At 52.9% G+C, this 13,859-nt stretch overlaps 1 protein-coding gene across 5 annotated transcripts in view; it reads left to right on the top strand.

Moving 5' to 3' along the window:
- Positions 1–13,859, top strand: part of MYO18B (myosin XVIIIB) — a 243,277-nt gene that overhangs the window by 9,945 nt on the left and 219,473 nt on the right. For 3 of the 5 annotated variants that reach the window (XM_075898877.1, XM_075898880.1, XM_075898881.1), the window contains exons 2-8: positions 700–822; positions 3,010–3,167; positions 4,277–5,035; positions 7,071–7,137; positions 7,953–8,065; positions 8,790–8,966; positions 10,103–10,301. In XM_075898877.1, the coding sequence (XP_075754992.1) occupies positions 786–822; positions 3,010–3,167; positions 4,277–5,035; positions 7,071–7,137; positions 7,953–8,065; positions 8,790–8,966; positions 10,103–10,301 (1,510 nt within the window). In that variant the 5' untranslated portion in view covers positions 700–785. The remainder of the gene's footprint in view (positions 1–699; positions 823–3,009; positions 3,168–4,276; positions 5,036–7,070; positions 7,138–7,952; positions 8,066–8,789; positions 8,967–10,102; positions 10,302–13,859) is intronic. The other 2 variants (XM_075898879.1, XM_075898878.1) reach the window with 1 other exon arrangement.

Consider the following 13,859-nt stretch of genomic DNA (forward strand, 5'->3'; position numbering starts at 1 on the left):
CTCTTCCATGGCACCTCTCTTAGTAGCCCTGGTTTCCATGTCTCTTCAGAGCATTTCCCCAGGTGGTTGATCAGTTTCTTGCCCTCTTTTGGGCCCCCTCCATTTCTGCCAGGCTGCTCAGCCAGAGGAGGCTGCACCATTGGCTAATGCAGTAGTGGTATAATAGTCTCCACTGCCCTGTTCTCTGGGTCTCCTCGCACTTGGTTAGCTTGTCAGCCCTGGCTGCTCACTGAGCAGCCATCCACAGCGGGGCCCAGCCGCTTTCCCTGAGCCAGCACACGAGGGGAATGAGAAATTCACAGATTTCCTGTGACGTTCCATTGCTGTTGTGTTGTCCATCCGTCCAGCAGGCTGAGGTCTGTGGCGTTCCTCACAGGCCCTGCTGGCCCTGATTAACCTGGATAACTTTGCGTCATGTGTTTGGGTTCTCTACACTCATGACAGGGCTACTAATCACCCCCAATTTGAACGGACAGTACAGGGATCTCCCAGGGACTGTCCCCCCCCCCCCCGCAAGTCACCAGAGCTGTGTCGCACACTGCTGGGCTATGTACCCCTAGGGCCTGCTCAGCCCCCTGGCTCAGTGAGGTGGGGCAGAGCAGCATATGTCTTTCATACATTTCTCACTCATGCACTAACCACATCTTTGTTTTTTTCTCTCCTCCTGCCTCCTGTGTGTGTGTCTGGTCCTGAGCCCAGGTCGATGTTTCATTTGTCTCCATAAAGCATCATTCCTTGTATCACACCTGAAGCCCGACAGCCTTTGGGCACGGTCACACCGCAGCATGGCCATCTCATCACGCCTTGCCCTGTGGGAGCAAAAGGAAAGTGAGGACACTCCAGCTGCTGGGGGGGGGGGGGAGGGGAGGGAATGGGTCTGACTTCCAGCAGGAGGGGGCGTCCCCTGCGGTCAGCCTCCACCGAATGTGGCATGTCTCCCTGGAGGGCAAACTCTCAGGATGCTTAGAGGGAGTGAAGGGTTCTCAATTGCACAGTAGCAATGCTTCCAGCAGGGAGCGAAAGGAGCACACCCAGCTTTAACCATTTGCTAGCCAGCACTTCTTGTATGCTTGGATTCACATAGCGCATTAAGAGTTGGCATCTCATAATCAGAACTCTCTTATCACTGCCTGTGCATGTTCCATGAATGCATCTTCTAAGCCTTCTAGCTACTAACACACAGGAGGCCATTACATGTGTGGTGTTGTGAGTTCTTTTCTCTACTCTCTTGGGAGCAGATGTCCCCTGCCAGCCAATTCCAAGTAGAAGAAGAGGGTTAAAATATGCTTGAAAAGTACAATGCGAATATCCTTGTCCCTCTTTGCAACATCCACATTCTTTGTGAAGCATGTGAGGCAGACACCAAGCCCCTGAAGGTCAGGACAAGTCTTTCCACTGACTTCAGAGAGCTTTGGAAGAGGGCCTGAAATATACCCACTCTTGTAAGAGAAAGACAATCTTTTTGGACCTGCTTCTGCAAAGTGTTCTGGGGCTGCTGAGCCAGGGGACAATAGAACATTGCAGAGCCAGCACATGGCATGTGCAGAGTAAGCAATTGCTTAGAACCCCAAGCAGCTCAAGGACCATGCCCTGTTAATTATTGTGTTTGTGTTATTAGTGTTGTTAGTGTGGGCAGGGCACCAAAATATTCCCACCTTATGACCCTCTGGGGGCAAGTACCAGCACATATTAAAATGCTAGATAGGTGGACTTCCCTCTGCCTGCATACAGGGGGATTGATGAAAACTCATCCTGCCCTTCTTTATATCACACAAAGTAGCTAGTGGCTTTTAGTCAACTGAAAGGTTTTTTTTAAAGGCCCCACATCTTGTTCAGCCCAAATTGAAAAATGTGTAGGAAGCGTCTCAAATGTCAGAAGCCAAGGAGGGAGAGCTAGTAAGTGGGGTGCTGGCTAAACTAGACGGCCCCATATTATACCACTTTCCAGCAAAGTCCCCAATAATTGAATTGGGGGATGTCACTTAATTTCCCTTGGGCCTCTGGAAATCTCCCCTGCAGTTCTATGTTGGGTATTTCCTTTATGTTTGCTTTGTTTTTGGAGAGAAATTGGTGCTGCTAGTCTGGGGCTTCACAAGTGACCCTACAACAAAGCTGCTTGGACCGTCATTACCACTAGGGTTGTAAGTGATTAATCAGCTAGTCGACTAACCAGTAAACAAAAGCTTATCAGCTAGTCGACACACTAGTCGACTTGTCACTCCCCTCCCCCCTTGCTGCCTCTATCACAAAGAGGCAGCAAGGGGGGGAAGAGGAAGGGAGGAGTCGGTTCCCCCCAGTTCCAGCTCCGTGGGAGGGGGCAGGAGCACAGCATGAAGCCTGGGGCCAGTGGGAAGTCTTGCTGATCCCGGGCTCCACTCGGGCACTTCAACTATGAAATGCACAAGAGCCCCAGTGAGGGTCCAGCACTAGCCCCAAGCTCCATGCGGGCACATCCACTTTGAAATGTCCAAAAGCCCCTGCCAGGGTTCTTGTGCATTTCAAAGACAGAATGCAAAAGTTCTTATCAACTAATTGAACAGTCAATGGAAATCCCATCGACCATTCGATTAATTGATCGAAATGTAACATCCCTAATGCGCACAGGCAATGCCATGACAACCCAGTGACTGTTGCCCCAAGACTCCTAAGCAACCCTACCGTAACAAACCAATGCACTGCCCTGCAGCTCACTGGCAAACCTGAAGGAGACACAGCCATGGGGAGGGAATAATTTCCACTCAGGCAGGCATCCCGTTCCAGACAGTGGTGAGTGGTGGTAGTGTGGTGACCAATGAGAGCATCTGAATTGTTGGGAAGAGCTCTGCAAATGCCTGGCCTTGACTCCCTCACTTTGCTACCCCGTGTGATGCACTTGACCTGTCATACATGTGCTCCTTTAAGACATGTATGCTGACTAACTGCTCCCCGAGGGGTCTGAGCCAAGGAGCAGACCTCTGCCAGGGCCCGTGAAGCATGCCATCCAACAATGTAGCCTCTGCTTTTGCAAACAGATCCGGGAAGAGGACCGGAGTCCACCCCCTACTTCTCCTCCTCCACTTTTCTCCGTGATTCCTGGGGGATTCATCAAACAGCTTGTTCGGGAAACAGAGAAAGAATCCAAGGTAGCTAAAGTGAAAGAGAGAGGTGCCTTGAACACCAAAGAAGACGTAAGTACCAGATGAAGTGTGCCCTGCCTTCGGTGTCCTGGGTCCTACACTGTCACGAGGCTCAGTTGTGGGTGTAATCCCCTCTATTGAGTATGTATGGCATGCCCCTCCCCCCAGTTGGCTGGGCCAGAGGATACTGAACTACTACAGCTCCCAGACGGAGGAGTTACTCCTGTAGCTCAAGTAGTTACAGATGGTGCTTTTAGTGCTGGATGTCCCAGGTTTGTTCCACACTGAACCTGAAAGGGCTCCGATACCTGGTCAGCCGGGGGGATGGTTGTACCCTGGAATTGTCCATGTGCTCGAAGTGGGGATAGTTGTTGTCCATGGTGGTCTGGGGGCTACAGTTCGGAGTTGCTAAGGGCAGCCAGCAGTGGGAGGGAGGGATGTTAATTAACGTTTACAACACTGACTGGTTAAATGCTAGGTCTAACGGGTTAAGCCTGGAGCAACCCACCAGCCTGTGGTGTGATGGGCTGCAGCCAAGGCAGGGGGAGCTGTTCTGGTCCTGGCTGTGGGCGATGGGGGCATATCTGGCCCCACCTTGTGCCCTGGCCCCATCGTGGCTGCGGGTGGGGGGAAAGGTTGGGCCTGCTGTGGCTGCAGGCAGAGTCCTACATGACAGACCAGTTAACTGGTTACTTTGTAAGCCGGCTGGTAAGCACCTGCTCACTGGGTCACTGGTTAACCTCTCATACCCCTACTGGGAGGGAGCAAAGGAGAAGCTGCTAGTTTTATTCTTGTTTGCACGGCTGTGTGTCTAAGAGATCACAAGTGCTGGAGCCTGATTGGAGAGGCACCTTTCCATGTGGGAGATAGTCCTGGAGGAATCCAGTGGCAGTGCATCTGGCTAGCAGAGCTAGCTGTCACTAGACAATACCGTCACAGCAGGAGGGAACCTGGCCGGGCACTTCAAACCAAGCTGATAGGTGGTCCAGGAGCACCGTCAAATCCAAATGTATCCCTCTAAACTGGAAGCTTCTTTTAGTTACTCCAAATCTGTCTCTAAAATCAAACCTTCCTCAAACCCCAGGCTGACGAGTTCACTGAGAGTTTGTTCCTCTCTAGAGGACCCCACAGGCTCAGCCTCGTCTTGGTTTTGTTTTTAGCCTCTGGGGCAGCCTGAGGACAACCACGCCCAGCAGTTTGGGATAAAAGATGAGAACATCCTTGGAGGAGAAATGGCAAGTGATGGGCAACTGCTGCAGAACGGCCTGAACGGAGAGCAGCACGAAGGGGAAGTGGCAGCGGAAATTCCTCCAAAAAAGCCTCTTCCCTTCAAGAGAGGGGTGAAGAGGAGCAACGTCAAGAAAGTCACCTCTCCCACCAGGGAGACAGCAGCAGCTGCCCCCAAACCAGAGGAGACAGTCCAGCCAGGTGAGTCCACGGCTGCCAAATCGCCTTGTCCTGAGCAAAGCCCGAAAGAACAAAGTCCAGGAGTGACTGCCCCAGTTCGTGCCCCAGTGATTGGAAAGGGATTTCAGCGCCAGCGTGAAGATCCTGCAAAGGAGGGAAGTGTGCTGAGGAGAAAACGTCCTGAAAGTTCAGAGAAAGAGAAGGCGGTAATGAAGAAGCAACAGGCACCCCAAATCAAAGCTGAAATCAAGAAGAAGCAGGGCGAGATCAAGGAGAAACCAATGGAAGTCAAGAAGGAACAAGAGGAAATCAAGGGGAAGACAGCACAAATCAGGGAGGAACCAGTGGAAATCAGGGCGGAACAAGGGGAGATCAAGGAGGAACAAAGGGAGATCAAGGAGGAACCAGTGGAAATCAAGGAGGAACAAGGGGAGATCAAGGAGAAGCCTGTGGAAATCAAGGAGGAACCTGGAGAAATCAAGGAGCCAGGGGAAAGCACAGATTCAAACAAGGTGAATTTGTGCCCTGTCCATGTGTCTTGCATTTCAGCTAGATTATAGAGTCCTGCCCTATGGATTGAGAATAAAACTCCCTTTGGGTATGTCTACACTATAGTGTTATTTTGAAATATCTTATTTTGAAATAGTTAATTCGAAATAGCTTATTTCGAAATAACGCGTCTACACACAAAATGCTTTTCGAAATAGCGTTTTGCTATTTTGAATTAGCGTGTCCACACTGAATTGCATTTAATTGCATTTAAGGCTGGCCGGAACCAGGTCTAGCAGGGCATCAGGTCAGGAGTTTATTTGTATGGCTGCTGCCTGAGGCTATCTGAGGCTTGTGCTTAAAGAGATCCCCACCCTGGGCAGCCAGTTCTCAGCTTTCCCTGCTTGCTTGCTTACCTCGATGAGGGACAGCAAAGCATTATGTCTCTGCGTGCTCTGGTTGCCCTCACTCGGGACACCACAGCACTTTGCAACATGGAGCCAGAGCTGCCCCTGGGCACTCTGGTGCTTCTCGTGGACCCGTTGCTGTGAGCCTGGCTGCACTTTCTGCAGGTTACCATCCGGGCGGTCCATTGGGGGGCTGTCAGTATCCAGGAGGCCCTGCGGGAGAGCTTCCACACTGCGGAGCACTAAGAGCCTCCCCGGTCTGCCCCACTGGGAGCTTGTGCTTCATTCTTCCCCCACATCATTCCACTTACCCTCCCAGCCCCCCTTCCTGATGTCAAATCAAATACACGTATTTTCATGAACACAAACTCTCTTTATTTAACAAAACTGGGGGCGGAGGAATGAAACTCTGGTGAGACTGGGGAAAAGAGGCGGGAGAGGGGAGAAGAGAGGGTGAGAGAGGGGAGGGGGAAACCTGGGAGGAGGGAGCTGGAAGGGGGAAGCAAGGGGAATAAGGGGGAGGGGAAGCTCAGGGCTCAGGGTTGGGGATCTCGCCAGACCAACTTGATTTTCATGCAAACCTGCTCCTTGGTTCCTGTGTGTCACCTTTGGTGACCAGGCTGGCAGGTATCCTGCCATTGATGGCCACGTTCCTCCATCTAGTGTGGAGATTATGGACGTTGGGGACATCCCCCCCAAACCTAAGTAAGGTCCACTCTGATCTCCACCCTGGACCAGGAAGGCGCCTGCTTTCTCCAGCCCCTGTCAGACTCCTGGGAGCTGGCAGACTGCTCCTGGGGAGCGGTGGAGGGCTGGCTGCCAGTGGCTTGCTGGCTCATGTTTTGGGGCCACTGGGTCAGGGGCAGTGACTGCTGGCTCTGGCCTGGCAGGCTTGGAGCTGGCACAGGCACTGTGGCCAGAGTCTGCCCCTTAATGGCTCCGGGGAGGGAGAGGGGTGTTCTTGTTTGAGGCTGGAGTGGCCACCAGGGCACCCTGGGAAGGCTGGAGGCCCCCTATTTCAATATAAGTGTCTACACAGCACTTATTTTGAATTAACTTTTTCGAATTTGGTGTTATTCCTCGTAGAATGAGGTTTACCAAATTTGAAATAAGCGCTCCGCTATTTCGAATTTATTTCAAAATAGCAGTTTGGCTGTGTAGACACTAGGAAAGTTAATTCGAAATAACAGCTGTTATTTTGAATTAACTTTGATGTGTAGACATACCCTTTGATACAGGAGGACTGAAATAACATACAAGCTTTTCAAGACCCCAGATCCGAAGACGCAGTGTGTTCTGTAGATTTAAAAGCCACAAGTTGCTTAGAACGTACGCAGATGTTGAAATGTAGAAGAATATGTTCAATGTTTAAATTTCATGAATCGTGAGGGGGATGTAGCATGCATTATTTTCATTTGTCTGTACCCAGTTATAACATAATAGCAAGCGTTGCCACAGTATAAACCTCGGTGACTAAGTAACCTATCAAAGGGGGAAAAGCCCGATGGAATGCAAATGAAGAACTGATGCTAATCCCTGGTGCTGGGAAGCCAATAGTCATTGTCTTTGTGAGGTCAAAGACCCAAGACTTTAAGCAATCAGGTCCAGCCTGTCTCCTGCAGCCGGAGTCTGACTCTCCTTTTGTCCCCAGGTGCATGACGATGTATGGTATGAAACGGAGAAAGTTTGGCTTGTCCAGAAGGATGGATTTACACTTGGTAACTGCACTCTGCAATGCCTAAGCCACGTCGCTTGCTTTGCTTTTGTTTGGAAGAGAGATTGACCCTCCAGCTTTGGATGTACCCAGTAGTTGTGAGAGGGTGGGGGGCAGGGCGGGGGACGGTTCAGTGCCAGGGGCAGGCTCTGGCTAGGAGGGCTCCAACCAGCAGCCCTGCAAGAACCTGAGCTGCAGTCACAGGTTGCTCCATTTGGCTCTGCTCGGGGCAGGGTATGGGGGAGGGAGGGTTGCCCCTGCCCTTGGTTGCCCCTGCCCTTGCAGCAAAATTTATCAGCTCCTGTTTTGCTGGAGGATAGAACAACACACAAAGCCTCCCTCCTCACTCCCCAGTATCCAGAGCATAGAGCAGCCACCTTTAAAGTGGCTAAGGGTCCACCATTGTGCCTAAGGGTCCCAGCATGGCAGCCACGGGCCAGATACTGTGGTTTAGTGGGACCTGCTAGCCTCCTCTTGCCCATCCCTGGGCTAGAAGCAGAGTACGAGCCAGCTGGGCCCTTTATTTGCAACCTGCTTGCTAGCTGGGGCTGAAGCTGCAGCTGGACTGCCACTGTTAGCCATGCTGGCTCGACTCGATGGGCAAACCTACCCATACAGCCCTCAGACCTACCCCTTCGTCTGCACGGGCCCTGGTGGGGCACACTGGAACTCCCCTACTTCCCAGTACTGGGGCGAGTCCAGAATCAGCACCTCCACGGTTCTCCGAACCAGGCCTGCCCCCTGCACAGGCCTGTGCAGCTACTACTGATTGGCTGCCCCTTATTTAGGAAAGCGCTAGTCTTTGGGCTTCTCTTGCAGCCACCGTGCTGAAGCCAGATGTGGGCACCCCGGAGCTGCCCGCTGGGCGGCTGAGGATTCGCATCGATGCTGACAACACCGTCACTGAGGTGGATGAGGAGACGCTTCACCGGGTAAGTCCCCAGAAATCAACCCCCCACAGATCCTGCCTGGAAAAGCCCTTTCCCCCACCCCAGCTGGAAGTGGGCTCTGCCCCAAGGCAAATCTCACTGTGAGATGGGGGCAGCTCCTGGAGCTGTGCCAGCTTATGCGGATCTACGCCCCCTCCCCCATCCGATGTCCCGACAGCACTTCCTGTTTCATTTGCTGGAGATTCATGAGCTGCTGGGCCTTGTTGTGGCTGACTCTCCTTTGTGCCTGACTGCAGTGCTCGGAGCCTGTTGCACCGCTGGCTGCAGGTTGCATTAGCAAGGGTGGGAGTTACTCTCTGGCTGCCGTAGGGCACCTGACCTGCTCCAGCCCTCTCCCCTCCATTCATGGATCTACTCTGCAAGCCCCTGCCAGGCTCCACCATTATGGTTTTGGTTCTTGCTCCCAGTTCATAGCACGCAACCCTATTGAAACGTGAGCTGGAAAGGGGACAGCCCATTTTGGGTAGCAGTGTCCACAGACATCTTAATTTAGTGGCACCAAAGCTGATTTCTTCACTGCCCCAACGAGTCACATCTGGTGAGTGCTCCCCTCCTCCCATTCCATGGGGGGACACCAGGCACTCCGGAATGAGTTGGAGATGCGTTAGGTTTCCTAGGTTATTAGAGTTACCAGCGGCAGGAATGAAATGAGTGTCTCTAGCACAGCCAGGCCCTCCAGCGGCATCTCATGCGTGATTTTTTGTAGACTAACCCCTCCACGCTGGATTGCACAGAAGATCTTGCTGCACTGATTAGTCTGAACGAATCGAGTGTCATTCACACACTGCAGCACCGGTACTGGTCCCAGCTCTGCCACACGTACGCTGGGCCCAGCCTGGTTGCTGTCAAGCCCAGCTGGGCTGCTACTAGCTACTCAGGAAAGGTAAGTGATGGGCTGGCCTGTGAGATGTCTTGTTGTGAAACTGAGGCTATGGGATAGTGTGAAGTGGTAGATGGGTTCCTTGCCTTGGGTTTGGGGTAGCTGCAAATCAAACTCTAATCCCTCACCCTTGGATGTTCAGCTGGGGACACGTATTTCACTGGGAAGCAATTTTAGAAGAGCTTGAGAGGGTTTTATTTGGCTGGTTTAGAAAGATAATCTTCCAAACACCCCGGCGGCCTTTTCAAGGAGATTTCCTTGGATTCCAGCAGCGTCCAAAAGATGGTGCCACAGAACCATGCTAACAGCAGAAAGGGGCTGGAAAGCAGCACTCTGGAGCAGTGCACAGTTCAGAGCTGAGGAAGTAGGCACTCCTGTAGGGGCTGAAAACATGCACAGGATCCATTTTCTGAGCCACATGTTCACAAATCTGAGCCTCCTTACTCCATGTGGTGGGATCTGAACATGGGCCTTTCTGTGCAGCAGGTCAGAGCAAACCGAAGGGGTGGGGATGCCTCGTCTGGAACAACATCAAAGTGTATGAAACATCCAGGGGGGGAAGCTAAGTCCCATTCACATGAAAGTTCCAAATAAAAGTGGACCCGTTCCAAAGCAGAAGCTGTGAGAAATGGGCCTTTCTTTGTCACTTTTCACACCTTTGAATCAAGGGGGGATGGTTCTTATTAAAATTGCATGAGTGCACCATACCCAGAAGGGTGCGGGTTACATGTGCTTGCCTGATTTCAGTGAGGAAGGAGCTGTTTTGCTAGGATCGCAAAGAAAGCAGCGTATCTTGGAACAGTGTGCACTCAAAACTGGAGAGGAAATGGTGACATTCTGCAAACCAGGAATTGAGTTTCCCAGAGTTCTAGGAAACTGGGCCATGGGGTGACACGAAAGGGCAGAGAAGGGAGGAATTTCATTAAAGGCAGAGCCGCTCATTAAGAGGTGGGCTCAGAAGTGCTCAGAGCTGCAGTGCCTGTGATCTGCAGGGAAGTGCGGAAAGGGCGGGCGGTGGGAAAGCCCAATGGGTTACAATGTGGAAACCTACAGGCTTGAAGTTAAAACTTTCCTGTGGGCGACACGATGTTCAGCCAGATGGTCAATGCAGCTCCCTCATGTGGCCTCTCTGTCTCCAGGTGTTTCGCGGGAAGCGAGATAGCATGCCCCCTCACATCTGCTCCCTGGCACAGAAAGCCTACTGGAGCCTGCTCATGCGTCGGCAGGACCAGGCTATTGTGCCCTTGGGGAGAAGTGGCGCTGGGAAAACAACCTGCTGCCAGAGCACTCTGGAATACCTGGTGGGTGCCGCCCGCAGCGTGGACAACAGAGTCTCAGGTATGGCCGCGTAGACTGCCAGCCGGTGGTTATGTCTGTGGCACATAGGGAGCCCACAGAAGGACCAAGGCTCTGCTGTGCCAGGCATTGAACAAACATAGACCAAAGAGACCGTCCCTGCCCCAAACAGCTTCCAAGCTAAGACCTAGAGACAAGTGGGGGAGACAGACAAATGGGTGGGGGAGAACAATGAGACATTACCCCCTGCACTTGTGCGCCCCTTCTGTCTGTCTGTCCGTCCACCTGTTGTCTCCTCTGATACTTAAATTGGCCATTTAGAGCAGGTGTGGGAAAACCTTTTGGATATTGACATTGTATGGAGGGCCAGGCAGGGTAGCTGGGCATCCTCAAATGGCCAGGTGTAGCCCAGTCCTCGCCCCTCTGGCCCTTCTGGACCCCTGCTTCCTATCCACCTCTCCCCCATGATTCATGCCCCTGGGACTCTCCAAATCCAATCCAACCCCCGCCCCCCACTTCCCATCCCCTGTCTCTTAACTGCCCCCCTCCCCCGTCCAGGATCCCATCTCCTATCCAACCCTCCTGCTCCATGATCTCTCTGGAACCCTACTTCCTGCTCCCTGACCACTCCCTGGGATCCTCTGCCTCCTATCCAATCCCCCTCCTTCCTGCCCCCGACCATGCTCCCTGGAGCAGCCAGACTGTCACCATAGCAACTGCACTGCCCAGGCACTGGGGGAGCAGAGGCTACAGAGGGCAAGGGGGTAGAAGGGGAGGGGCTGGGGGCTAGCCTCCCATGCTTGCTGAACTGCCTGGGAGTTGGGCTGGCTCCTCCTGGCAAGGCCGTTCTGGCCCTGCTCCCTGAAGGGAGCTCAGGGACCAGACTGAAGGGTCCAACAGGCTGGAAGTGGCCCGTGGGCCATAGTTTCCATGCCTCTGACTTTGAGACTTGGTCTGAAATAAGATGGCATTCAGTAAAGACAAGTGCAAAGTACTTCACTCAGGAAGGACGAATCGAAGGCCCTGTTACAAATGGGGACTGACCGGCTCGGGGGTAGTGCTGCAGAAAAGGCTTTGGGGGTCACAAACAAATAGGAGTCAGCAGTGGGGTGCAGCTGTGAAAAAGGCTGGAGTGGTGAGTGTAAGACAGGGGAAGTCATTGTCCTCCTGTCCTGGGCAGCGGGGAGCCCCCCACTGGAGCACTTTGTCCAGCTCTGGGAAAGAGATGGACGAATCGGGGAGACTTCAGAGGAGAGCAGAAAAAATGACCGCAGGTTACACACCCTGGCTTGTGAGGCAGGCTGGGTGAGGGGGACCAGAGAGCCGTCTGCACATGCTGAGGGCTGTTCTAAAGAGGCCTATGAGCAGTTATTTTCCCTGTCCACTGAAGGTGGGACAAGAAGCTATGGGGTTAGCTAGGAGAAAACACTTGGGAGCTAGAAGAGTAGCTAAGCTCCAGAATGGGCTTCCCCAGGAGGCTGTGGAATTCTCATCACTGGAGGTTTTTAAAGAACAGATGGGATGAACCCCTGTGAGGAATGGTCTATTTGCTCCATCCTGCCACAGTGCTGGGGGTTTGACACGATAAACTCCAGAGGGCCCTTTCAGCCTGACACTTCTGTGTAAGCAGTTTGGGGCAGAGACCTCTCTTGGTCCTATGCTTGTACAGCGCCTAGCACAATGGGAGCCTGGTCTCTCACTGGGGCTGCTGGGGGCTACCATAATACAAGTAGTTATTACTACTATTAGTCTGGCACATCTTGCAAGCCATGGGCGCAGCATGCCCTGAGTGTGAGGGTGAACAGTTTTATGAATTGATTGAGGGGCTGATTAGATTTTTTTAACAGCTGGACTCTAACGAGGTATATTTTCCATCTGGATAAAAGTGAGAGCCACTATCTGAATGGAATTTAATAAGCGTCACTCCTTTGTGTGGAGTGCGGGGAACAGTGAGTCATTAGTGTTAATACTGAGTTCTTCTTCTGGTCCACATTAGCCTTGTACTTTTACCAGTATTGCCCAGATGAGGGCCTAGATCAGCTGAACCAATCTCCAAGTTTATTACTTCAATAAGAACCACATGGGTCTGTAAGCACAAAAGTTTTGTTGACTTCAGGGCAGAAGGAAGGTCAAGGAAGGATATACAGGAGGGCAGGGAGGTGGCTTTGTGTGAGAGTTGAGGGGAACTCCTTCCATGTGTGCACAGAACTGATGACAGATAGGAATGAAAAGGGCTGGTCTGTCCACTCCAGTTATGTGAGTGGAATCCCTCAACCTCTGGGTCCTGATCTGTGCTAAGCCCTAGCAGGGAGTAGGCGTCCATGATTCTGATCCATGAGGCTTCCGTGCTGTTGACCATGAAGCCCGTTCAGCTGCAATGTAAACATTGGGGATGCATTTCTTTTACACAAAGGGGGAAGGGGAATTTATCCCATCTCTTTGTGTAACGTGTCTGTCTCAGGGGCAGTAGCGCTTTGGAATGATTTTAGAGAGTCTGGGTTTGTTAAGCTTTCCAGAATCTCTTCCTCGCCTTCTGTTCAGGCTGTTGTGGAGGGTGTGGACCAGAAGTGAGCACCAGTATTTGAAGGGGGCCCACTTCACAAATTTCAGAAGTGGTCGTGGGCCACCTGGGAAGGGGCGAGGCCTTGGGAGGAGGGGTCAGGGCTAGGAGGCTTCACGTGCTTCCCTACCCACCGACCCTGATTGGCCTGGGGCCAAGGCATGCGTAAAGTCTTTGCCCCAACTTCCTGCCAGGCAGTCCCCTCTGGTGCCATAATCCCCGGTGGAGGGGAGGAAACTTTGCGCTCTTCCCCGTCACCAGGTCTCCATTGGCCTGGGGAGCGGGGAGTGGCAAAGCATCCACAGGCCAGACCAAACGGCTTGGCGGGCCGGATCCGGCCCACACAGTCTGTCTTGTCCTGTCTTGGAATACAGGGTCAGGGCGGGGGTTGTAACCTGGGTCAGGAGTGCAGTGCAGGAGGGGGTGCAGGGATTTGGGAAAGTGTCTCGGGGCTGGAGCAGGGGTGCAGAAAGTTTGGGTTACATGGGTAAGGGTTCAGGAGAGAGCCAGAGAAGGAGAGGTCGGGGTGCCAGAGGCAGGCTCTGGCTGGGAGACCTTACCTGGCTCCCAGCCAGCAGCCCGGCAGGTTCCTTAGCCAGGGTCCCTGCTTTCCAGCCCCTGTAAAAGCTCAGGGCAGCGGCAAGGACCATGTTTGCTTCTGCAAACACTGTGAGCCCGGGGGTTGAGGGGAGGGGCACATCACATGCTGCCTGTCCTGCAAAATGCAGCTGCTATTGGCTGGAAACTGGCCACTGGAACTTCCCGGTAGGTGGGGGGCAGAATGAGAAACCTCTGCCCCCTCCCCCAGGCTCTCAGCATTCAGAGAAGCACGTGGCCCCACAGAAGCCAGATTCACTGAGTGCCGAGCAGGGGGTGGGGCAGGCAGGGCACTGGCTGAGGCTCTCATGGACCAGATCTGGCAGCTTGGTGTGGACTGAGAGGTCCACATTTATGGGTGGTCTCTTGTCTACATGTACCTCATATTGTTTGATTGCTGGGGCAGGAGACCACAGCCTAGATGGTGCCCATAGATGACTTTT

Source organism: Pelodiscus sinensis, chromosome 15 (genome assembly GCF_049634645.1).
Source record: "Pelodiscus sinensis isolate JC-2024 chromosome 15, ASM4963464v1, whole genome shotgun sequence".
Taxonomy (NCBI): Eukaryota; Metazoa; Chordata; order Testudines; family Trionychidae; genus Pelodiscus; species Pelodiscus sinensis.